Source organism: Lynx rufus, unplaced genomic scaffold, assembly GCF_022079265.1.
Source record: "Lynx rufus isolate CCGP_SWC_20201006 ecotype Redwood Valley unplaced genomic scaffold, mLynRuf1.p SCAF_16, whole genome shotgun sequence".
Lineage (NCBI taxonomy): Eukaryota > Metazoa > Chordata > Mammalia > Carnivora > Felidae > Lynx > Lynx rufus.
The window spans coordinates 30,022,167-30,046,502 of NW_025814830.1; the positions used below are offsets into that span (position 1 = coordinate 30,022,167).

At 52.7% G+C, this 24,336-nt stretch overlaps 1 protein-coding gene across 3 annotated transcripts in view; it reads left to right on the forward strand.

Annotated features, from left to right (window-relative positions):
• Positions 1 to 16,216, forward strand: part of SLC12A3 (solute carrier family 12 member 3) — a 38,178-nt gene extending 21,962 nt beyond the window's left edge. For 2 of the 3 annotated variants that reach the window (XM_047078433.1, XM_047078435.1), the window contains exons 21-26: positions 601 to 702; positions 2,565 to 2,676; positions 5,040 to 5,126; positions 8,201 to 8,336; positions 10,022 to 10,089; positions 15,337 to 16,216. In XM_047078433.1, the coding sequence (XP_046934389.1) occupies positions 601 to 702; positions 2,565 to 2,676; positions 5,040 to 5,126; positions 8,201 to 8,336; positions 10,022 to 10,089; positions 15,337 to 15,478 (647 nt within the window). In that variant the 3' untranslated portion in view covers positions 15,479 to 16,216. Of the gene's footprint in view, positions 1 to 598; positions 703 to 2,564; positions 2,677 to 5,039; positions 5,127 to 8,200; positions 8,337 to 10,021; positions 10,090 to 15,336 lie in introns of all 3 variants that reach the window. The other variant, XM_047078436.1, reaches the window with a different exon arrangement.
• Positions 16,217 to 24,336: the final 8,120 nt, after the last annotated feature.

A 24,336-nucleotide genomic window follows, 5' to 3' on the forward strand; every position in this document is an offset into this window, starting at 1 on the left:
CCAGAGCAGGTGGGCTGGGGCAATATTCAACATCACAACCCTTTTTGGGAATTCAGTATCCTGACATTGTGAGGACCCACCCAGCTGGCTCTGCAGCCCATGTCCGACCCCTCCAAAGGCACCTGGCCACACTCAGATGTCAGGGAGGAGAGGAGTAGGCTTCTCCTTCAGTCCTTTCCCACTGATGCTCTGGGAGGCAGGGGAACAGCACAAGAGCTGGGGGCATCCGGTGGGCATTTGCGAGGGGCACAGGGTTGTTTTTAAGAGAATGGTCCCTGGTCTCCAATGCCCACCGGAATCCTGGGAGAGAGACGCTAGGAGCAAGGGAGGGGCACGTCCTAGCGCTGCATGTCTGGGACTGCCGCTCCTGGTCCACCTGCCTGACAATCGGGTATGAGGGTCTCACTGTCAGGAGAGCCACTGGTGGTGATCTGGGCCAGTCCCCACCATGCATGTCCTGAGCAGGGTGCTTCTGGCTGCTGTGTGCGTGGCCCGGGTGACAGCGAGCCCACCTCACGGGGCAGGTGGCTCTGTTTTCAGACAGACGCAGGCATTTGAATGTGCACTGCTCTGAGGTGACCTGCCCCTGTGCCCCTGCAGTGGACCCCGAGGCCCTGGTACGGGAGGAGCAGGCCAGCACCATCTTCCAGTCTGAGCAGGGCAAGAAGACCATAGATATCTACTGGCTATTTGACGACGGAGGTCAGTGCCCCCCTGGACACCAGCTCTCCCCAAGGCTGTCTTCCCTACATGGCCTACCCTTCCTGGCCACTCTGGACAAGGTTCCTAGAGGGACCCCGGGGCCCAGAAAAGGGGAATAGGGGCCTTCGGGCTCACCTCTGGGCTTGGGGGAGCCTGGCTGGGCCCCTCTCTTGGCCCCCAGTGTTTCAGCTATAAAATGGAGCACTTTATAGGAGGAGCTGAGTTTGGCACGGGATGGAATGTTCAGACAAGCTGGGCCTTAGGAGCCACGGGCACCCGCCATAACTGGGGGAGATGGGCCAGTGCACAGAAAAGCTGTAGGAATGTTCTTCTGTTCCCAAAGAAATATACCCTCTCCCATTTTTCTTAAGATACATGCCTCTCAGCTTTATTATTCCATGTAGACAGAAATAGGGCCCCAGGTAGACAGAAAATGTTCCCACTCCGGTAGTATGTATCCTGTTGGTGAAAGTTAATATAGAGAGAACGCTTACCCTTGCTTGACATTAAGTGCTTTCCGTGGGCTAACCTAATGCAATCCTTAGGTAGGAAGTTGTTTGAGACTCCTTTACAAATAAGGAAACTGAGACATAGAGTGGTGACGTAATTTGTCCAGGGTTATGCAGTGATAAGTGACAGCTGCTCTTGGCCTTCTATGAAGGGATGACAAGGAAGGATGAGGGTTCCCATCCATTGGTCAAATCTTTCATCTTCAAAAAATGCCAGCAATCCAGATTTTCACATGCAAAGCCCCCACTTATTATAAACATATTTTTTTAATGCTTATTTATTTATTTATTAACGTTTTTTTATTTTTGAGACAGAGAGAGTCAGAGCATGAACGGGGGGGGGGGGGGTCAGAGAGAGAGGGAGACACAGAATCTGAAACAGGCTCCAGGCTCTGAGCTGTCAGCCCAGAGCCCGACGCGGGGCTCGAACTCACAAGCCGCGAGATCGTGACCTGAGCCGAAGTCGGACGCTTAACCGACTGAGCCACCCAGGCGCCCCAACGCTTATTTATTTTTGAGACAGAGTGCAAGCGGGGGAGGGGCAGAGAGAGAGAGAGAGACCGAATCCAAAGCAGGCTCCAGGCTCTGAGCTGTCAGCACAGAGCCCGACGTGGGACTCGAACCCACAAACTGTGAGATCCTGGCCTGGGCCGCAGTCGGACATTTAACCGACTGAGCCACCCAGGAGCCCCCAATTATTAAATGTCAGCTCACTTATTTAAAAACATCATGCAGATGAGAAAGAATGAAATCATGCCATTTGCAGCAACGTGGATGGTCCTGGAAGGTATTATGCTGAGTGAAATAAGTCAGTCAGAGAAAGATATCATATGTTTTCACTTACATATGGATCTTGAGCATCTTAACAGAAGACGATGGGGGAGGGGAAGGGGGAAAAATAGTTACAAACAGAGAGTGAGGGAGACAAACCATAAGAGACTCTTCAATACAGAGAACAATCTGAGGGTGGTTGGGGGAGAGGGGAAAATGGGTGATGGGCATTGAGGAGGGCACTTGTTGGGATGTGCACTGGGGGGTTGTATGTAAGCGACGAATCACGGGAATCTACCCCCAAAACCAAGAGCACACTTTACACGCTGTATGTTAGCCAATTTGACAATAAATTATATTAATAAATAGATAGAATAAAAACATCATGCAGGCTAAATGAACCCCAGCCCACAGAGCCCCGTGTGCCACCCTGCTTTAGTCTAGCACCCTCATGATACAGATGGGTAAACTGAGGCCCAGCGAGGGGAAGAGGTTTGCCAGTGGCAGAGCGGGGCGAGAACCCGGAGGGTGTTTTGCCCTGAGAGCACTTCCCTCTTGATTTACGGGGACCCTCCTTGCCAGGCCTCACCCTCCTCATCCCCTATCTCCTCGGCCGCAAGAAGAGGTGGAGCAAATGCAGGATCCGCGTGTTCGTGGGGGGCCAGATCAACAGGATGGACCAGGAGAGAAAGGCGTAAGTGGGGCTTGCTCGTCCAGCGCCAGCCCAGCTCTCCCCAGGGCTGCCCCCACCCCCGCTCCCCGCACCCGCACCCCTGCCCCGGGTGGGCTCAGCTCTCCCCAGGTCACAGCAGTGGTGAGGGGGCTCCGGGCCGGGGCAGGCTTCGGTGTCCTGTCCCCCTTTTAATAAGCGGCAGGCGCTCTAGTTCCAGCCATGAGGGGGAGGAGTGTTACATTTTAAAACCACAAAATCTGCTCAAGGAGAAATCTGTGTGAAAGGAAGGATGGAGAAGGCCCCTCCTGCTGAGAGGTGAGGTGGGGCTGAGGAGCCTTCAGGGCGACATCCCCCCAAGCTTGGGATGCTGTTCCTGGTGAGACAGGAGGTGACTTCCGTGGCCAGGAGACGGGGCCGCAGATCCTACTGAATTTCTTGGTGAGAAGTGACGTTTAATTCTCCTCCAATTGTGTGGCTCACTCCACAGGAGGAGGGCCCTCTGCCGGGAAACCCAGGCTAATCCGTCTCACCCGGAAAGAACAGGCCTGGCTGGGGAGCTTGGCCGGCAACGGCTACCGGTCAGAACTTAGCCACGGTGGTTTGTGGGTTTTACCGATCGCCTCTCTCCGGCAGGAGATGCTGGTTTTCTCTTGAACATTGCCCTATGACATTTCCTTTTAAGATGTGGCTAAGTAAGAAATGAGTTGATTTAAGTCGAAAAGGAAGTAGATGGTAAGGCAGGTATACAGGTGTGCGACCGGGCAGGTGGCTCACGTGTGCCTAGAGTTGGGCCACGGTTGTTTTAGAGCAAGGGCAAGGTCAAGTGAGGTGAAAGGCTGTAGGGTGGAAGACCGCTGGACAGGGCAGACAGGTTGGGAACAATGGGTGGCTTGCTCAAGGTCGTGCGATTAATTAGCCAAAGAGAAGAAACTCCGCCCAGCCTCTGGTGCCCTCTACAACAATCCCAGCCACGACGCCCCAGGGCCGGGACCCTGTGGCCTTGCCACCCCGGTCCTGCACCAGGACTACGTCCCCATGATGCCTTCTCAGTCACCCCTTGTGCGAGTTAAGGGTGCCCAGCAACCCCATCTCCTTGTCCTCACCCCTGCTGAGAGCTTCTATACCGGAAGGCCCTTCCCAGCAGTGCCGAGGAAAGCGTTGCTTAGAAAGAGCAGCATCTAGCTTCTCTGTGATCTCCAGAAACAGGCCAGGAAGGCTGCTTTGCCGGCTCAGCTTCCAGTTCCAGCCCCCAGTGGAAGCCGGGCTCAGCAGGTTTAGTTGGGCTCAAGACCATGGCCCCATGGGGGTCACGGGCTGTCCTGCAGGGGAAGGTTGTAGAGTGTTCTCTGCCTCCCAACGGTCCCTCCACCAGGCCAAGCCCTCTTCCCCCGACTTTGTGACCCCAAGACCAGGCTTGTGCTGCCTCCTGCCACCCCCACACTGCACACCAACACATCTGCCCACAGCTCTGCTCCCGAATTTCACTCCCGAGTTCAGGGACCAGCAGCAGCTTGATACCTGGGCCCCAGCCTGATCCTTAAGGTTTATCCCTCCCTCCTGCCTCCCCCAGCTAGCCACTCACTGCTCCCCCTTCACCCCCTGCGCCCCCATGTTCTCGCTCATTTGGACTTCCCACCCCCATGCACTCAAACCCTGCCGGCTCATTCTGGAGTATCCCCCAAGTCCCATCCCGTCCAGGAATTCTGATGCAGTGGGTGGGCTAGAGCCAAGTCAGGTATATTATTTAGAAGGCTCCAGTGTGGACACCACACCCCCTTATAGTAACCTTACACACCAGGCACTGTCTGGCTAGCTTGCCGCCTCCTCCATGAAGCCCTCCCTGACTGCCGCAAACCATGGCGTTGGCGTCTCCTCCCCTGTTGCATGCAAAGCCAGTGCTATGTGGCTGTCGCTCCTGGTTCTGCATTTAGCTCATGTGCGGCATCTCTGTTTCCTTCGCCCACCCTGTAATTTCCTGTGGTTTACCTTCCCATCCCTTAGACCCTTGTTTCTCAAAGTGTGGTCCGTGGAGCAGCCGTATACATCACCTGGGAGCTTATCAGAATGCAGAATCCCAGGCCCCTGCCCCCGACCAGGTGAATCAGACTGCATATTGTGACAAGGTCCCCGGCAGATGTATAGACACATTAAAACGTAAGGCGTGCTAGTAGAGTACGGAGATACTTGGGGAAACCCTGCTTCCTTACTTTTCCACATTGCTCGTCATCATCTGACCTACTCTATCAATATTCGGCTCTTGTCCTGAATGCAAACTCCCTGAGGGCAGGGTTTGATCTGCTGTACTCGCTGCTGGGTCCTCGGTAGACACTCAAGACCAACCCGTTGACTGGAAGAACTCATGTTTAGAACTCTCCACCTTCCAGGATCATTTCTCTGTTGAGCAAGTTCCGACTGGGATTCCACGACGTTCACGTCCTTCCCGACATCAACCAGAAGCCGCGGGCGGAGCAGTAAGTTCTCTGCGGTGACTTCCTTCCCAGGCAGAAGGACCAGCCGTGTGCCTTGCAGACCCCTGTGCGTGTTGCCCCTGTGTGTCTGGTGAGCCACGGGCAGTCAGCCACCTACACGGGGCTCAGGGGAAGAAAGAGGAAGGGGTAGGAGTTTGCAGATGCTTCTTCTCCTGCCGGTTTCTTCCTTTGCATATCAGAGCTCTGGGCTTTGCCAGAAACACAGCTGGGCTGGAGGACAGTGAATGGTCAGTTCGTGCTTTTCTCAGAGCACGTGTTTCACGCTGGCGCGCGTCCCGGGTGCTCTGCCCCTCGAGGGGAGGCAGGTGTTTCATCCTTAAGGGACCCCACCCCCACCCACCCCAAGGACCTGCGGGGGCGGGGGGGGGGATGTCTGGCTTCACACTTCCCGCTGCTTGCTACTCATAAGTTTCTAAATTTTCTCCAACACCCTGAATGTTTTCATAAAGCAGTGGTTCTCAAACCATGGCCGCTGTCAAAATCACATGGAAGGGCGTATGACAACACAGCTTGCTGGGTCCCCCTCCCCCGCCCCCTGCCCCGAGATGCTGAGTCAGCAGATCTGGGTCAGTGCCTGAGAACCTGCATTTCTAGTAAGCTCTCAGGTGCTGGTCCAGGCACCCAACTTTGAGAACCACTGTCTTAGTCCTGAGTCGATGTTCAAAAATGCCAGATTGATGGCTTCTGCCTACTTGTGGCTTCTGAGCTCTAGACCTTGACCTTTTTGTGAGGTCTCAGCTCCACGACGAACTTACTCCTTCTCTAGGCATTGCCTAATTTAAGTTCCTGAGAAAGGAACTATGACTGGCCTAGTTTATCTCTTCCTGCCAGGCGAAGGTAGAGGTTGCCGCAAAGCCTATTTCTTGGCTTCCTTTGCTCCAGTTGGCTGTGGCCAGGGTTGGCAGAGTCACAGGCCCAGAAGCACATGGCTGGAGGGCAGGGGCCGTGGCAGAGGCACACTCCAGAACTGAAGGTACATAGTCCCTGAGGCAGAAACATGGCAGCGACAGCCCCTGATGTTATTTTTTTAAATACATCGGTGCTTAGAGTGGGGCGAATGTTGAATGGTCTGGGCCACGGCTCTCCTCCTCTCCCCCCACCCCCACAGCAGCAAGCACACAGACTTTAAGCAACACCCCCATGTGAACTTGTAGCTAGGCTCAATGGTGGGGTCAGAAGGAAGATTATTTGCTTGCTCAATGATTCAATTTCATATTCTGAAACTAAGACGTTTACAGTAGGGTTTGCTTTCTGTAAATCAGTCTAATCGAGGTTTTCCAGCACTCCACCTCCCTAGTAAAAAGTAAGGTCCGTCCGACCTCTTAATTCTCCCTTAGATTCCCCATTTCCTGGAAAGGGAAGGAAATCAAGAAAGGAACTAGTCAGTGGTGATGGGTATATTGGCCCCTACTGCGTGTTGGGGCAGAGGTGAGTAATCACAGCTCCCACCGCCAGGGTTTACTCTGGCCCAAGGGCAGGCTAGAGGAAGTCAAGAGCCATCAGAACGCTGCTGACATGGACCAGAACACACAAGACAATGCAGCTGTCTCTGTTGGCAAAGCCTTGAGAAAGGCCCCGAGCAGAGACACTGGGGAATACCTTCCAGCGGGGAGGAGACTGAGAGCAAAAGCACGCAGACCCCATCCAGCAGCCCTGATCTTTAAAACCCCCGCCTTGGTCCCTCTCTGCCTCCACTTCCTGGCCCACTGTCTCCTCCTTTGCACAAACTTCTCCAAAGAGATTTAAGCCCTTCGTGGCCTCACGGAAATCACCCTCGCCAGCGTCATTGCTCACCTCCGCACCACCTTGTCCACAGAGCTCATTTCTGTCCTTATCTTTCTCTGCCTCTCCACTACATTTGACACAGCGATCCTTCCTGAAACAGTTCTTTTGGCTCTGGAGACGTCGCCCTTGACAGGATCCCTCCTACCTTAGTGATCCTTCTTTCCAGTTTTTTATTTTATTTTTTAATTTTTTTTTTTTAGCGTTTATTTATTTTTGAGACAGAGAGAGACAGAGCATGAACGGGGGAGGGTCAGAGAGAGGGAGACACAGAATCTGAAACAGGCTCCAGGCTCTGAGCTGTCAGCACAGAGCCCGACGCGGGGCTCGAACTCACGGACCGTGAGATCGTGACCTGAGCCAAAGTCGGCCGCTCAACCGACTGAGACACCCAGGTGCCCCATCCTTCTTTCCAGTTTTGATTGCTGATTATTCCTCCTTTATCTGACGTAAACTAGTCTGCATCCTTGGGATTGGGCCCTGGACATTTTTTTCTCTTGACTCTGTCCCCCATGTGAGCTCATCCATCCATGTGGCTTCAGGTGGCTTCATCTGAATGCTCACCAGTCCCAATTTCTATTTTAAATAATGTGAGTCAAGTCACAGAACAGCCACAGACAGCTTCCTGTCTCACTCAGGGCAAATAATGAAGGCCTGTCTGATCTGGGTGCCCCACTCACCTTGCTCTGGCCATGCTGGCTCCTTTGCTGCTCCCCAGACACACCAAACACACTTCTGCCTCAGGGCCTTTGCACCTCCAGTTCTGTGTGCTTCAGCACCCGCTGACCTGTGAGGAGCTGGCTTCAGAGGGACAGGCATCCTTCAGCTTCAGGAAGGCCTTCCCCACCCCAAATATTCCCAGTCCTGGTACTCAGTTTGTGCCTTCAGGAAACTTCCCCTCTATATTGGCCTGTTTATTGCCCAGCAGACTGTGCACTCTGTAGATAGTGGACGTTGTGGGGTTTGTTCCCTGGCAAGTAGCACAAAGCCTGGCACAGGATGGTACTCAGGAGCTACCTGGGGACCGGTCGAGTGGGTAGAAGTGGATCCCAAGGCGGTCGTGTGGACAGCTTGCAGAAGGTTGGCTGAATGCCACAGCCAGCGTCAGTGCTGATTTCTGCGCAGAAGCTGCTTTGATGTAAACCGCAGTGGCAGAATGGGTTCAGCCTATAAAGAACGTCCCTTTGGTTCCCATGTCCATCTCCCTCGGGGGACCTGGTTCCCATGGAAACTGGGCCATCTCACCTGGTCTCACCTCCTCTCTCTGTCCCTAGCACCAAGAGGTTTGAGGACATGATTGCACCCTTCCGCCTGAATGACGGCTGCAAGGATGAGGCTGCTGTCACCGAGATGAGGCGGGACTGCCCCTGGAAGATCTCAGATGAGGAGATTAACAAGAACAGAGTCAAGGTACCAGAGAGAGAAGGGCCTTGCCGGGGTGGGTGGGGGTCAAGGCCCTCCTCTGGGTCAGGGCCATGTGCTGTATCTGTCTTAAACTTTCTTTCTTTTTTTGTTAAGCTGATTTATTTATTTTGGGAGAGAGCAAGTGAGTGAGTGGAGAGGGGAAGAGAGAGAAAGAGAGAGAGAGAGGGAGAGAGAGAGAATCCCAAGCAGGCTCTGCACTGTCAGCATGGAGCCTGATGCAGGGGCTGGAACCCATGAACTGTGAGATCATGACCTGAGCCGATATCAAGAGTCCGATGCTTAACCCACTGAGCCACCCAGGCGCCCCTGTTCTGAACTTTCTTAACGGTCTCCTCTTAACCCTCCCCCTCTACCATGCCCCAGCCTCTGGGGTATCCTCAAGCCACAGATGCTTGGTAGCCCAGTCGTGGAACTCAGAGCCATTCTTGGCATGAGAGCCTGGTCCCCCTGCCCATTTGAGTCACCCCCGGCCATGGCAATGGACTGGCCGGAGCTCTTCCTCTCCTCTCTATGGCTGGTGGGAGGGATTCCTGAGACAGGTGGCAAAGGTCAAGGTAGACCTTGTGCTATGGGCCAACAAGCTGCCTGGTGGTTCCCCTTAGCCTGTGGATCCCATCCCACAAGCAGCCTAAAGCCATGGATGCTCCTGCCCAGGTAGCATCTTCCAGACTCTTTCAAGGCCTAAAGGAAAGTGGTGGCTGCCGTGGCCACTCTGCGGTGGGGCGAGCTGTGGGAGCGCCTGGGGATCACAGTTCTGCTCCCTGAGTGCTCTGGGTCGGTGGTCCCCCCACCCCCACTTTGCCCCTTAGAGGACACGTAGCAAACTCTGGGACACCATCCCATCCCACCTTCCCGCAAGGAAGAATTACTCCCTGCAAACGTCACTAGGGCAGGATCCGGAGTCTGGGATCTCAGTGAACTCACTTCCCTCCTTCTTTGGGGTGTCCTCCCACGGTCAGACTCTTGAGTGTCAGTCATTTCTGAACCATCTGGAGACAGGTCTTGGGGTGGGAGGGAGCCTCCCAACCCAACCTCACGTAAGCTTTGGGGAATTCTGATCTGTCACAGCCCTGAGGCTCCGCCCCAGAGGGCCCACAGCTCCTTGGGAAATGCTGGATAAAGCATAGTGTCCCCAGAAGGCTCTGGCTTGGCCTGGTGCAGAGAAGGAGACGGCATGTTCCACCTCTGCTCCGACTCTACCTTATCGAGAGGCTTCCACATGCCAGGACCTCGGCTTGGTGATTTGCATGGGTCATCGCTCTCCACGCTGCCCAAATTCCCCCAGGGAGGGGATTGTCCTACCCATTTTGCAGCGAAGACAGTGAAGCTTGGAGGGCCCGCATGCCTTGCCCGGGTTCTCTCTGCTGTGAGCTATCAGGGCTAAGATTCAGACCCAGCTCCCTCCGCACCACAGAAGGCGCTCGCTCCCCCCGACTACGCCCCCAGTCGTGGTAATAAGGTCCGGCAAGGAAAAGCCGCGGAGGGCTTCTCAAGGTGAACTTGGCACTCAGTGACTCTGAGGGGCCCCTTCCATCTCAGAGGAAGGAGGGTCTGTAATAGTTTAGGGGGAACAATTCGTGCATCTGGTTTGAATGTTAAAAGAGGCTGGTGGGCTTAGCGGGGACGTTTCCCAAGAATGTAGGCAGTGACCACGTGGCTTTTCGTTCCAGTCCCTTCGGCAGGTGAGGCTGAACGAGATCCTGCTGGATTCCTCCCAGGACGCTGCTCTAGTGGTCATGTAAGTGGCCCCCGGTGGGAGGGGAAGCCTGTCGCAGAGGCCCGGGGCGTCCGCTCTGGGAAGGGATTCAGCAGGTGCGCACCTCAGGAGGGCTGAGGACCCGAGCCCTCCCCTGTGAGGCGGAAGGGCCCGAAGTTCCAGGAAACACAGTCCAGGTGGCTCGTTAGCACGTGGCTGGGCCTGCGTCCGCGGCACCCCCCTCGCCTGAGTGCCAGCTGGCAGAGGTCTAGGGCCTCACACGTCCCAGGCCTCACGGACTCCCCTGACCATGGTTTTCCCTCGTTCGCCTCCTTTTCCTGCCAAACTCAGCTTGGCAAAGAGGACCCAGCCCATTCCAGAAGAAAATCAATTCCTGGTTGTTTGGGAATCACCCGGCCCTTCTTGGCCATTGGCCACCCCCGACTGATGTTGGTGCCAAGCCTGGGCAGCAGAAGGAGAGGCTCGCCATCCCAGGCTCCATGCCCGTCAGACCCTCCGGCTTCCGCTGCTGCTGGCTGTGTCCGGTTATGGGCCACTTCTGAGTATGCGGAAGGCGAGGGGACAGGTGGCAGTGGCACTGAGGGTCTCAGGGTGGCTCTATTCTCTCGGAGGCCAGGAGGAAAAACATGGTCGGCCAAGCCCTCTGAGCGCCCTCCCTGAGGGAAGCCCAGCTCCCAGGGAATGGGGCTATGGGGCAAGGCAGCTAGCTGACCTGGCTCACATTTCCTGAGGGCTAGTCACCTGGGAGTTCCTCAGGGCAGCCAGGAAGCCTGCGGAGACTGGTTTTTCCTATCCTGAAACCAGGATCCGGCACACCACTTGCAGGCCCCAATGCAAAATGAAAATGTGTTCAAACATTATTAAGGATGGCAAGATGGCGGCAGCAGAGGATTAAACCCAGCGTGGGACCCTTCCAAGTGCAGGGGCCCCACGCGACTGCACGGGTTGCACGCCCACGTGGCTGGCTCTGCGGGAGCAGTGCTCCCCGGGGCCAGTAGGGAGATCATTTTTTGTACAAAGAAAGCGCTTCGTGTTTCTTTGATGTGCAAACTGTGGTAAGAGAAAGAGCTGGGTTTATTTGTGAGCCTCTGGCCAACGCCCAGCAGAGAATGTTCCCAGGGCAAGGCTGGACCAGGCTGTGGACTGGGTCAGAGTGCAAGACAGTGGGGATGGCTGCATCCTGGGTTGACTCCCCGGAACTTTCTTTGGGTGTGGTACCTGGTGTGTGCGAAACCACCTCTTCATGAACGCTACCTGTGTTCGGAGAAGTGGGATTTTGTTTTTGATTTTTTAAATATATTTATTTATTTTTGAGAGACAGAGTGAGACAAAGTGGGGGGGGTGGTGCAGAGAGAGAGGGAGACACAGAATCCGAAGCAGGCTACAGGCTCCGAGCTGTCAGCACAGAGCCCAACTCGGGGCTCAAACCCACAAACCGCGAGATCATGACCTGAACCGAAGTCAGATGTTTGACTGAGCCAAGAGAAGTGGGATTTTCAAAAAAAATTTTTTTTCAATGTTTGCCTATTTATTTTGAGAGAGAGAGAGCATGAGCAGGAGAGGGGCAGAAAGAGAGGGAGAGAGAGAATCCCAAGCAGGCTCCACGCTGTCAGCACAGAGACTAATGCAGGGCTTGAACTTAGGAACTGTGAGATCATGACCTGAGCCGAAGACTTAACCGGTTGGAGGCTTAACTGACCCAGCCACCCAGGTGCCCCTGAGAAGCAGATTTTTTGCATTTTGTCTCTGCTGTCGCTAGCTCACTGTGTGGCCTTGAGCAAGTAACCCTACTTCTCTGTGTCTCTGTCTCCCTGATTATAGAGAAGAGTTAAACCTAATTATTTCCAAGGTTGTCCTTCACTCTAACATGCTGTGATTCTAAGTTTACTTGCCACTAAAATGAGTCGGTCTCTCAAGCCATAAGTCAAGCAGTTTCATCCTGGGAGATGAGCCCCTGCTGATACCTCTCCCTTCCCATTTCCCAATCCCCGGGACCTCAGAGGGAAAGCCAGTCCCCCACCCCCACCAACCTTCGTGGGATTGGCAGGTACAAATAATCATGGGTCCAGACATCTTAGAGAAGATGCCTGTGCATGGTGTCCGAACCCATGGGACCAGCTACATCTGCTGCGCAAAGGGGCCCCAGCCTTTGGGCCACCTTCACTGGGAGGGCACGGCGGCCGCACCTCGGCATTGCCCGTCTCCACCCTGGAGACACGTCCGCCAGTGTTTCTACAAGTTCAGCGAGGGTCTTCCATCAGAACCACCGGGGCACTGAGCAAAATGGCCCGTTCCTCTGTTCCCTCCAGATCAATGTCTGGGGCGGAGTCAAGGAAACTGCATTCCCCAGAAATTCCGAGGAAGGAAAAGAATCCTCCCAGGCGGTGAAAAGATAAAATTACATTTTTCAGCATCCTGAAGAGCGCACTTGGACCATTTTCTAGAGCAGGTTTGGGGCAGAACTTGGTGTTTGCTCTGTACCCATCAGCGGTTTATCTGATTAATGGCCCGTGTTTGAGTTCAGCTTAACCTGCGCAGCTGATAAACCAGCCTTATAGGATGATAAGCCAGCCCGGTAACTTTTGCCGAGATGAACAACCTGTCTCTGGTCCCACTTTTGGGTTTGGACCCGTCTTTCTTCCATAAAGACGCCCTCCTCAAAGGCAATAGTAGTCGTCGACATTGCATCTTGTCGATCGAGCTTCTATGCCACACTCGGGCATTGGGCCTTAGTAATTGTCACAACGCTGTGAAGTGCTTCTGTTTTATACCTGTCTCCCCCACAACACACACACACACACACACACACATTGAAGATGAGGAAACTGAGTCTCAGGGGAGTTAGGGCAACTTGCCCAGGATCCCACAGCTGTGAAATGGGGATTGTTTTCTGAAACCTTGGATCCGGGTCAGATGCAAATCTGAACAAAAGGTTCCTTTATTCTGGAGCAGCGTTATTTCTAAAGATTAACAGCTGAAAGCTGTTAATCCTGGGAACGGGAGTGATGGGCCTGGGGTGGAGCGCAAAGGGAGGACGGGTGGACAGGCTCCGCTGGGGAAGGGAACGTGGTGCTGAAGCTTGAAAGGCCACAGCAGGAGTGATGGGTGTCCCCTGCCCCTGGTAATGCAGCCACCAGCTTTGAAATTTCTGATTTCGGTGCCTGAGAATGACGTGGGAGTTCCCGGAGAGTCTTTCAATGTAACTGAAACTTCAGCCTGTTAAATCAGAAAAGTTGGGTTTCGATCTTTCCACTTCCCTTCCCCTGAGTGTCACCAGACACAAACATGTCCTAACTGTGGTGACACTAGCTGATTGAAATACCCCTGTTCTCGCCACCTTTCCCAGTCCTGGGGAACTTGCTTTCCGCCCTCCCTCCCCCGCCCCCGCCCCTGCCCCTGCAATGTTTGTTTATTTTTGAAAGAGAGAAAAAGAGACAGAATCCGAAGCAGGCGCTAGGCTGTCAGTGCAGAGTATGACACAGGGTTCAAACCTATGAACCACAAGATCATGACCTCGGCCAAAGTTGGATGCTTAACCGACTGAGCCACCCAGGCACCCCTAGGGAACTTGCTTTCTAAAGGAGGGTAGAGGTGGTCCCAAGGGAGGCTTTGAGGCTGGACTTTTAAATAAGAGACAGCTGCTCAGGGACCCTGGTTGGCCTTCTCAGCAGAGGTGAGGGTTGCAGTGAGCAGAGGCAGCTGGCGGGGGAGAGGGGGGGTGATCCCAGACCGTGGTTGGAGCCCCAGCTCTGCCACGCACTAGCTCTGTCCTTTCTGGCCGCTAAGTAGTAATGAGTGCGACATCAGTGGCTGGCGTTAGGAGGTGCTTGCTGTGTGCCAGGCATTGCGTGGCTCCCTTTGTGTGCTTTGTCCTCTGTAGAGCTCGCAAGCATCCTGTGAGGGGGGTTGGTGTGTCCTCACCTTAGGGCGGTGAGCCACCTGCCAAAGCCACGTGACCGAGGAGGGGCAGAGCCTTGCTCACAGCTTCCCTGCTGCCAGCTCCCGCCCGTGCTCTGCAGCCCAGAGTCGCTCAGTCTTCCTTTCTGCCCGGGTGCCCTCGGCTGGGAAGAAGGGGGGTTGCTGCAGGCCCTGCCCATCCCTCGGGGTCGTGTTGAAGTTCAGATGAAATAACGGTTGGGATGGACCGTAGGAAAACAGACTGTAAAGTGCAGCCCCGTGTGAGATGCCGGTGTCTCAAGTTCATGTAACGCCCGCTGGGCCTGTGAGATACTGCGCCTTCTCCTGGAGCCAAGAGCAGGGCAGCCGCCGTCATCCTGAAGTATTTCTGGAATCTTAAGGTGGTGGAAAAGTCACTTCCTGAAATAGCCGTAATTATGTGGTTGAACGGCCACCCCAGGGCACCTCGTTATTTGCACGGCATTGCAGTGCGGACAAAGGGCTGTCCCAAGGCAAGGGGGAGTGCTGCTCCCAGGGCCTCACATCCACGGCAGGAGGCAGGACAAGAACACACTGAAACATGTGAGCGTATCACACTGTTGTGGCCACAGGCTGGCACGACTCGAGGGGCCTGAGGGGGTGAGATCACCCGTGCGATGGACCAACTGTACCAGTCTGTGCTCTAGGCACAGGGAAAGGATAGTGAGCAGCACAGACAACAAATGAAAAGAGGTTTTGGAGAGTGGGAAGGGCTGTGAGGACAATGGAACAGGGTGCTGTGATAAAGAGAGACAGTGGCCTGCTCTGGAAGGCAGCTATGTTAACCACTGTATCACCAATGCCCCCCCCTCCCCCCCCCCCCACTCCCCGCACAGGCCGGCTCTGGATAAGGTGATCAGAGAAGGAGGTGCTTGTAAGCCAAGGCCTGAGTGATCTGAAGGAGGAGACAAAGTGGAGAGCTGGAGGCCCGCCTTCTGGGTGGGGAGAACATCACATGCAAAGGCCCTGGGGCAAGAGCAAGCTTGCCATTTTTTTTTTTTTTTCTGGAATGGAGAGAAAGTCATTGTGTCCACAGGGGTGTGAGCGAGGCCCAGGCTGGGAGGAGGTGAGGTTGTGGAGATAGGTGGAGACCAGATCGTGTGAGTCTTACCAGGGCCATGGCTTTGTTTACACAAGCTTTGTGGGTAAAGGTACATTGGAGTCGAGCTTTCAGGGAGAATGGGAGATCGTTCTTAGGGTGGCTAGGAAGAAGGAGTGGTGAAGGACTCCATAAACAGAGTTGCTATTCAGAAAGCAAGTCATGAGCTGGGGGGGCTGTGCGGGGAAGGCCTCCTGGTAATTTTTCATCTGCCGCTTCTTCCTGCCTTGCAGTACCTTGCCTATAGGGAGGAAAGGAAAGTGTCCGAGCTCCCTGTACATGGCCTGGTTGGAGACGCTGTCCCAGGACCTCAGACCTCCGGTCATCCTGATCCGAGGAAACCAGGAAAACGTGCTCACCTTTTACTGCCAGTAACTCCAGGCATGGCCACGCCTACCCAAAGCTGAGGAGGCCTGGGACATCTGTTTGTCGGTGGGGACAAGACTCGTGTCCTGATGTACCTTAACTGGTAGCATCTGATGATCCGACTGAAGGAGCTGGTAGATTTCCAGACTTTGGCTAGACCCCACTCCCAACGGACACATCCTCTGGGCTTTGTTTGTATAGGCTAGGGAAGTAGCAGATGAAGTTGTGTGGCAAGTTCTCTGGTGGATATATATTCCTTTTAAGTTTTCTTTTGATCTTGATTACAACGAATTAAGATTTCCGTCTTTGATTTATCTGCAAATTTGAGTCGGAGTGCTGAGTGTGAATCTGGAAGTTTCTAGACCTTCCCTAGGAGTGCTCCCTCAGTGTTCCTCCCTCCTCCAACAGTCAGGAGGATGGACACCCCCCTGCAGCCCTTCCAAGGAGGAATCACAGGGCCCTCTGGGCCTCCATGATGCAAATTTCTTTAACCACTTCTCACTCTCTTCACTTTCAATAATGTGTCTTCAGCATTTGGGTTGGTTCTTTAGTAGACGAGGGACTTTCAAACTTGTTTGGGCTGCAACCCCCAGTGATAAATATATTTTTTGTTGAGACTTGAAACAAACATGCACTGAAACTATAAACTGTCACAAAACGATACTTATCCTTACTATGGGTGATGCGCTCTGATATTTTCTGTTATATTTTGTTTCCTCTTTTTTTTTTTAAGGGAGGGGAGAGGGAGAGAGGGAGAGAGAGAGAGAATGTCCAGCATACTCCATGTTCAGCGTGGAGCCAGACTCGGGGCTTGATCCCATGATCCTGAGATCACGACTTCAGTTGAAATCAAGAGTCAGATGCTCAACAGACTGAGCCGCCCAGGTGCCCCTCTTTTTCTCTTTTGACGTTGGTTGCAATCCACTAATGGGTGGTGACCCATGATTTGCAGAAAGGCCATGTTGGGCATCACTGGCGTTTCTCCATCATATCCCACAGAGAAGGAAAAGGAAGGAAAAAAACATGTGAGGAGGGGTACTGGTGGTGGACGTGTCGAGAACGAGCTTCAAAGGAGGGACAAGAGTTAGGGTGTCTCATGGAAGGATGTTAATTTTCAGGTGTGGTTGGGGAGGGAGGATGGAGGTCTGGTTAGGGATGTTCAGGATGCAGGTGTGGGGGGTCAGGAATGGAGAAGCAGAGAAGAGGTATAAAGATGGCCAGACTGGCAAAGGACCAGAAAGGTCCACACCCCGTCCAAGGCCTGGTGAAGAGCGAGGGGTAAGGAAGCACCAGCCAAAGACGGAGGCAGAGGGGGCTGCCGTGGAGGTGAGTGCAAGACGGGGCTCAGCAGTGAGAGGGAACCTGGGGAAGATGAGCCTTGCTCAGGTAAGGGTGTTTGGATGCTTACAGAGCGTTTGCGCCAACCAAGATAGGACGCAAGAGCAGAAGGTACATTAAGAGATGCCCCGTGCCAGCGGGCGAGCCTCCCTGAAAGGGCATTTCAGCTCTAGATGCACCCCTGCAACCCATACAAGTGGGTTGTTGGGAGGTATGACTGGCTGGGCCTCCTTGCAATGGCCACTTTCTTGAGGGCGGCCAAAGGAACGAGGCATCTTTGGGTCTGGTAAGCCCCCTCCAAGCCCACTGAAGTGCCCACTTAGTCACGAAGGCAAAAATCTCTTTCTTAGGATCGGGAGCCAAGGGACTTCAGTGTCTCCCAGGTCCTGTGGCTGCAGACACCAAAGGCTGGGGGCTTCTAGGCTGTTACAAGCCCCACAGTAGGTTCACCGCATGGGGACTTGGTGAGGGTCACCTAGTGCCTGGCTGAGCTCATTAGGGATGGCTCCTCTGCTCCTGAGGGACCGGTGGGGGGTCCTGCCTCTGAGCCATTCTTTAGACCTGGGACCAACCCCCAACTCCAGATAAGGTGAAGCTTCAGTCAGGGAACGCTTGTCTTTCTAGAGCCACATAGAAAACCATTTCCTGGAGAAGGGTGCTGCCTTTTCAGATCTCAGGGAGACCCTGATCCAAGGACAAAAAATGCTCTGGGTTAGGGCGTTAGAAAAACAAACAAAAAACCAATTTTCACTCTGTTGGAAACTGCATTTTGAGCAATGATAATAGCTTTGTTTAAAAAAAAAAAAAAAAAAAAGCCTTGAGGGGCACCTGAGTGGCTCAGTTGGTTAGGTGTCCGACTTCAGCTCAGGTCATGATCTCACGGTTCATGAGTTCAAGCTCTGCATCGGGCTCTGTGCTGAGCTCAGAGCCTGGAGCCTGCTTTGGATTCTGTGTCTCCTTCTCTCTCTGCCCCTCCTCCACTCACTCTGTCTCTCTGTCTCTCTCTCGAAAATAAATAAACATTAAAAAGAAATTTTTTTTAAAAAAGCCTTAACTGTAAGGTCAAAAACAAATGAATAAAAAATGTGCTCACTTGGTCAACAGAATTTATTTCTTTTGGAACATGCTGTTTCTCAACTCTGCTGAGTGTTTTGAAAAAATTAACTGTATTGTTTTATCAACCCTGGATTGAACTTTTCTCTGAGCTTCTTCTAGATCTTTAGGTCATATTGCCAGACTTCCATGTGAACATTTACAGGAGCCACTAATTTTCCCTTTGCTTCTCTGGCTTGTGTTTGCAGATTCACAGGGAACTCATTTTCTTTTCCTTCTTCTTCTTCTTCTTCTTTTTTTTTTTTAATGTTTATTCATTTTTGAGAGACAGAGACAGAGTATGAGCAGGGAGGGGCAGAGAGAGAGAGGGAGACACAGAATCTGAAGCAGGCTCCAGGCTCTGAGACGTCAGCACAGAGCCAATGCAGGGCTCAAACCCGCAAACTGCAAGGTCATGACCCGAGCCGAAGTCGGACGCCTAACCGACTGAGCCACCGAGGCGCCCCATCTTCTGTCTTGATAAAAGTCTCTGAGTATCTCAATCTTACCTCAAGCCAAGAGGTCGAGGGGTTAAGTGGAAAGAGTCACAGCATGGCCACCAGGAGGCTTGGACTTGAGTTTCTGTCTCCTCCCCAAACCGGCAGTGTGACCTCGGATACCCCTTAACCCCTCTGGGCCTCTGTGTAGAACGAGAGAACTGGACCAGAACAGGTGTCACCAGATGGCTGCCTGCTGATGGCTATGGTTTGGCCCACACATGGTTGATCAAAGTTGTGAATGCTGGGGGTGGGGCGAAAACCACATTCTTCTGTCACCCCCCACCCTCAGCCACCACTGCCTCCTGCCTTAATGTGTGATCAGAGGCTCTCAAGGTCCTCCAGCTCATTGTTTGGCCCACAGGGCAGCACAGGTGTGACAGATTTCAGTCCCGTGTGTGTGTGTGTGTGTGTGTGTGTGTGTGTGTGTGCGCGTGTGTGTGCGCGTCTGCCTTTGAGTGATAAAATCCTCCACTTTCGTGAGTTTCAGGGCTGGGAAGTGGCTGGGTACGGCCGGAGCCCAGCGGCAGCCAGCAGCCACACTGGCCACCTCAGCAGGGACTCCTCCCTCATGTCCCCCCCAGGATCCACTGCCCAGTCAGCTCCCAGTGTTCCCCTCACCATTTCAGCCTCCAGATTTCACATCCTCCTTCAGTTCCTGCTCAGACTTGTTGTGGCTTTGAAGTAAGCACAGTGTGGCCCATTTTTCACCCAATAGGCTTGCTGACTTCTACCTCCCAGGCAGAAAGCTGTGGGCCTCATTAGCACACGGAGAGTCCCCATTTGGACTGGGTTCCCTTTTACACACCTGCCTGGCCTTTCCTGCGTGGCAAGGGAGAGATGGGTGTTACAAGGATGAGACCAGCTGGAATGTTCCAAAAGGACCACCTAGCTGCGAGGCCCCCAGGCACAGGCAGAGCAGCCAGGTTATGCTTGTAGCTGTGTTTAGCTCAGGAAGTTACCCAAAAAATGCTGCTAAATTCAAAAGTGTTCACAAAAACAGGACCCAGGAGAGCCCAGCCACCCCGGCATCGGTAACTCCCCACTTGACGTGACGGTTAAACCTATGATCGAAAGCACAAGCATCATGTAAGCACTGCTTCCTGAAAGGGAGCCAAAATAAATTCGGTTTCTAAAAATGCCATGTGGGCAGAACCTTGTGCAGAACCACCTGGCTGAGACGACGGACAGCAACATGTCATAACGGATGAAGGACAGTGTCAACAGAGAACAAGTGTTTTTCATCCCGGCTTATGAGAGAGTTACAAATCAAAGGCTCTAAGGATGTGAGGGAGGGAGCAAACCCATAAGAGCAAGGGAATTAGGCCAGTCTCTCTAGAGAAAATGGTGTTTAGAATAGGTTTGAGTGATCAGTAGGATTCTACAGATAGACACAAGGACTGTGGTTGGGAGGAGGTATTTCAGGCGGCATCGGTGGTTTGAACAAGGACTCGAATAAGGAGAGCCCTTGTTTAGAAAATAAGAAATAAGCCAGTTTTCCCAGAGCATGAGAGCTGGGGGGTACAGGGTGGTGATAAGATCAGGAAAGTCATAATGTGGAAGGCTCCCCCTCTCAGACCGGGGAGCGCATGACTGACTCAGAGGCACTGGGGAGCCACTGAAGGTGAAGGGGCAGAGCCTTAGAAAGCTTGGCTGGACAAGAGACGGAGGAGCCTGGAAGAGAGAAGGCAGGGCACCCAGGGAGGAGGCTGTGCAGACTGCAAAGGCAAGTCAGCAAGGCCCAACGCTCTAGGAGTGGCAAAAGCTATGGAAAAGAGGATGAAGAAACCATACCTTCCAGAACTATGGGTTTCCTGGATATATGTGTGGGTGGAGATAGAGAGCCTGGGCAGCTATAAGAATGGAGAAACCATGTAATATGGAGGATGAGGTACCAAGCTTTCTGGTGGAGAAAGAAAGAGTGGGTTTGGTTTTGAATACTTGAAGTGTGAAGACGTCCCAGTGGGCAGAATTGGGGTCCTGGGGCTCCGAGAGCTCAGGGTGTCCACTGTTAGCTGGGCGCTCTTTGAGAACAGAGACCATAAACAGATTTGAGAGTCACAGTCTCGAACAGGAATACTGAAGCCAAAGCTTGAGTGAGATCACCAAGAGAGAAAGTACAGAGGATGGAGAGGGGTATAGACTGGACCCTGGGATGGGCTATATTTAGGGGGAAGAAAGAAGAAGGGGCAGTCTAAAAAACAGCATTGATGGAGCAGGAGGAAAACCCAGGTAACCACGCCCTCAGAAGACCCCAGAGAAAGGGTCAAAGAAGTGCAATAGAGCCCTCAGGGCAGCTGTCTGCAGAGGGGCTGAAGCGGCTGAGAAATGCTGTTGAATTTGGGGTATTGGGCATCACTGGGAGCTTTGCAGAGAATAATCTGGTAAAGTGGTGAGTCAGGGCCCAGGGACTGAGGAATAATTTGTAGAGAGAAAAGGAAAGCGGCAGACACGCATATATAGACCTTATGCGTGAGTGACCCAGCAAGGGAGAGAAACATAAGGACAAGAAGGTGGGGGAGAAACAAGTTGGAAACTTGAGGGAGAAGTAGATTCCAGAGACGTTCTGATTATTGTTATCTTAGGGCGCGTATCGGTCAGGACAATGCTAGGCTATGCATTGTCGGTGGCTTACATGGCAAAGTTTGATTTCTCTTTTCCGAACATCTCCGTGCTGGTTAGGCAACTCTTCGGGGCCCCTCTTCTCCACATCAACAGCCAGTGATCCCAACTACCTCCAGTTAGTGAGGACACCACTCCAGCTGGTAGCTGAGGAAGGGAAAAGAAAGCTGGAATGTCGTGCTCTGGCTTCCAAATGCTTCAGGCCAGAAGCAACATGTTACTTCTGTTCAAAGCTCATTAGCCAGGTAAGTCACCTGTCTCCACCTAACTGCCAGAGTGCTGGAAAATTGGAGGGAACATTTGAATATTCACGGAGCCACAAATGTCTCTGTTATAGGGTGGGGGTGAGTAATAGAGACCTGAGTGTATCTACAGGTCAGAGGCAGGTAGATTCAGGATGCAAGAAAGAAAATAATTGACAAAGAGGCGGTAATGGGGAATCAAGAAAATGACTGGCGGGGGTGGGGGCGGCGGGATTTTGCCAGTCAGAAGGGAAGGCCTCGCTGATGTCTGCCAGCCCAAGGGTGCAGAACTCTCAGGACACCTGCCCTTGTGACTTTCCCTGGCGGGGCTCCTGAGCACCAGGGCAGATAGTGAACATGCAGAAGGCAGCTGACATGTTCCCCAGCAATGGGGCTGGCCAAGCAAGAGTGGAAGGCCAAGGCAGAAGGGAGTCCAGGAGAATGATAAAAATACCTGGAGATGGCTGACCATGAGCTCCAAGGTTGCTAAGAGGCCAGAAGTGAACTACAAGAGTTGAGATTTGTGGGGCTGGTCTCATGAGGACAGAAAGGGTGCTCGGTGCGAGTGGGAGAGAGGGAGACAGAAGAATACAGGGTAGTTTGTGGTTAGTATGTGTGAGATTCTGCAGGAGGTAATAATATTCTTGCAAAATCTAGAGCTTTTTTTTAAGGTTTATTTTATTTATTTGGTGGTGGGGCAGGGGGGTGGGCAGAGAGAGAGGGAGAGAGAGAATCCCAAGCAGGCTCTGCACCATCAGCACAGAGCCTGATGAGGGGTTCAATCTCACGAAACATGAGGTCGTGAACCGAGTCTAAATCAAGAGTCAGATGCTCAATCGACTAAGCCACCAAGGCACCCAATGTCCACCATTTGACTATGAGATCTGCGAATGTGGCAAGTGGGGTGAACATCTGGGTTATTGGATGGATGGTAGTGAGATCTAGAAGTCTCAGGGGAGGGCCCAGGGCAGCTGAAGGGTACTCAGGGGAGAGGCTGTTTACCAACTGGCATGGGGTATTTCAATATCTCAACTGCTGAAGTAGCTCAGTGAGTACACATCAGCCATGATGGCGACCACATCTGACTCATCGTTGCACCCCGACACCCAGCCTGGCGTTAAAGCATACGGTTCAGTGACATTTAGTACACGCACGCTGTTGTGTGACCGTCACCCCCACCTAGCTCCAAACGCTTTTTTGTCATCTTGGAAAGGAAATCCCAGACCCATTAAGCAATCCCTCCTCACTAACCCCTGGCAACCACAAATTCTGTCTCTGTGAATTTGGCCGCTCTAGATATTTCATATAAATAGATTCATATTCAGGTGACGGACATTTGAGTCGTTCCTACCATTTGGCTATTATGAACAGTGCCGCTCTGAATACTCGCGGATAAGTTTTTGTTTAAACTCCTGTTTTCAGTTCTTTTGGATATATACCCAGGAGTGGAACTGCTGGGGCATATGGTAATTCTATGTTTAACCTACCCGGTAAATGAACCCCGGGTGTATTTTTAAACCTTGTAAGGGCCAGGTTTAGAAGCGCACGCTGCAGGTAACTGTCAGGCCCATTGTTGGCCACAATGGTCAACCTTGACTGGCCATACCCCTTGGTGTCTCCCATTCAAGAGGCACCTGGGGTTTTCAAAAACCGAATCGGTTTCAATTTTCTGTGAATTAAAAAGGCATGTAACAAGCACTTTTAAGAGATCGGCAGCACGGTTGGGAAGCTGCAGGAAGTGGATGCCACACTGCTCAAAGATTGAGAACCATAATCTGAGATACCTCTTTCCTTTATCAAGCAAAGACACTTCCCCCATCACTGGCCCGGCAAAAGGGAGGATTTGCCTGGGACGGGGGAGCTACTTTTGGTGAGGAAAGAAAGCTGCTTCCGGCCTTGCTTAGCAAGGGCACCAGAGTTGCTATGGAATGGATTTCGTGAGTATAGAACAGCATGTCCATTTCCTGGGCCAAAGAAGATGGCGCGCGCGCGCGCGCGCGCGCGTGTGTGTGTGTGTGTGTGTGGCCAAATTGGGACTTCAGAAATGACCATAAAAGGCAAGGTTTCGGGTTGGAGCTTGGGGGGAATCTCTAACACCCCAGTAAAATAAGAGATCCAAGAACAAAGTACAGAGGTGCAGTGGGCCCTAATCACCAGATTGTTTAAAATAAAGCACGTGCACTGTCAGTGATCTTTTGCCTGTTCGAGATTTGCAAAGGCCCCTTCCAGACCTTCACGACCGGACTGTAAAGGAAAACAGTTCTTGGCTCCTTCTTCCCTTTCCGCTCCTCAGAATTTAAATATGAATTAGGTCACAGCAGAGACAACATCACGGAGGTGCTACTACAATCAAGATAAAATATCTCCATAGTCCATTCAATGTCCACATTTCCAGAAATCTCATTTAAGAATATGGATTTCCCGGGGCACCCAGGTGGCTCAGTCTGTTAAGCATCTGACATGATCTCACAGTCAATGGGTTCGAGCCCCACATCCGGCTTTGTGCTGACAGCTCAGAGCCTAGAGCCTGCTGCCTCGGATTCTCTGTCTCCCTCTCTCTTTGCCCCTCCCCCCTCATTCTCTGTTTCCTTCTGTCTCTCAAAAATATATAAACGTTAAAAAAAAAAGAAGAAGAAAAGAATATGGATTTCCCTTGGGGCACCTGGGTGGCTCAGTCAGTTGAGGGTTGGACTTCAGCTCAAGTCATGATCTCAAAGTTCGTGGGTTCAAGCCCCACATCGGGCTCACCGCTGTCGGCCTGTCAGCCCAGAGCCTGCTTGGGATCCTCTGTCCCCCTCTCCCAATCTGCCCCTCCCCCGCTGGAGCTCTTTCTCAAAAAATAAATAGAAGCATTTAAAAAATAAGAATATGGATTTCCCTTTAGCTCACTATATTTCTTTTTCTGATCTGCTTGAATTTCTGTCTTTGAAAGACACAAAAATAAGTACGTATGATTTCATTTATATGGACTTCCGGAAGAGGCAGAACTACTGCTCGAAAACTTCCCACTGCCCACAAAAGAGGCTCCAGCTCTCAAGGGTGGCCGTGTAAAGTCTTTCCTGAGGTGGTCCCAAGA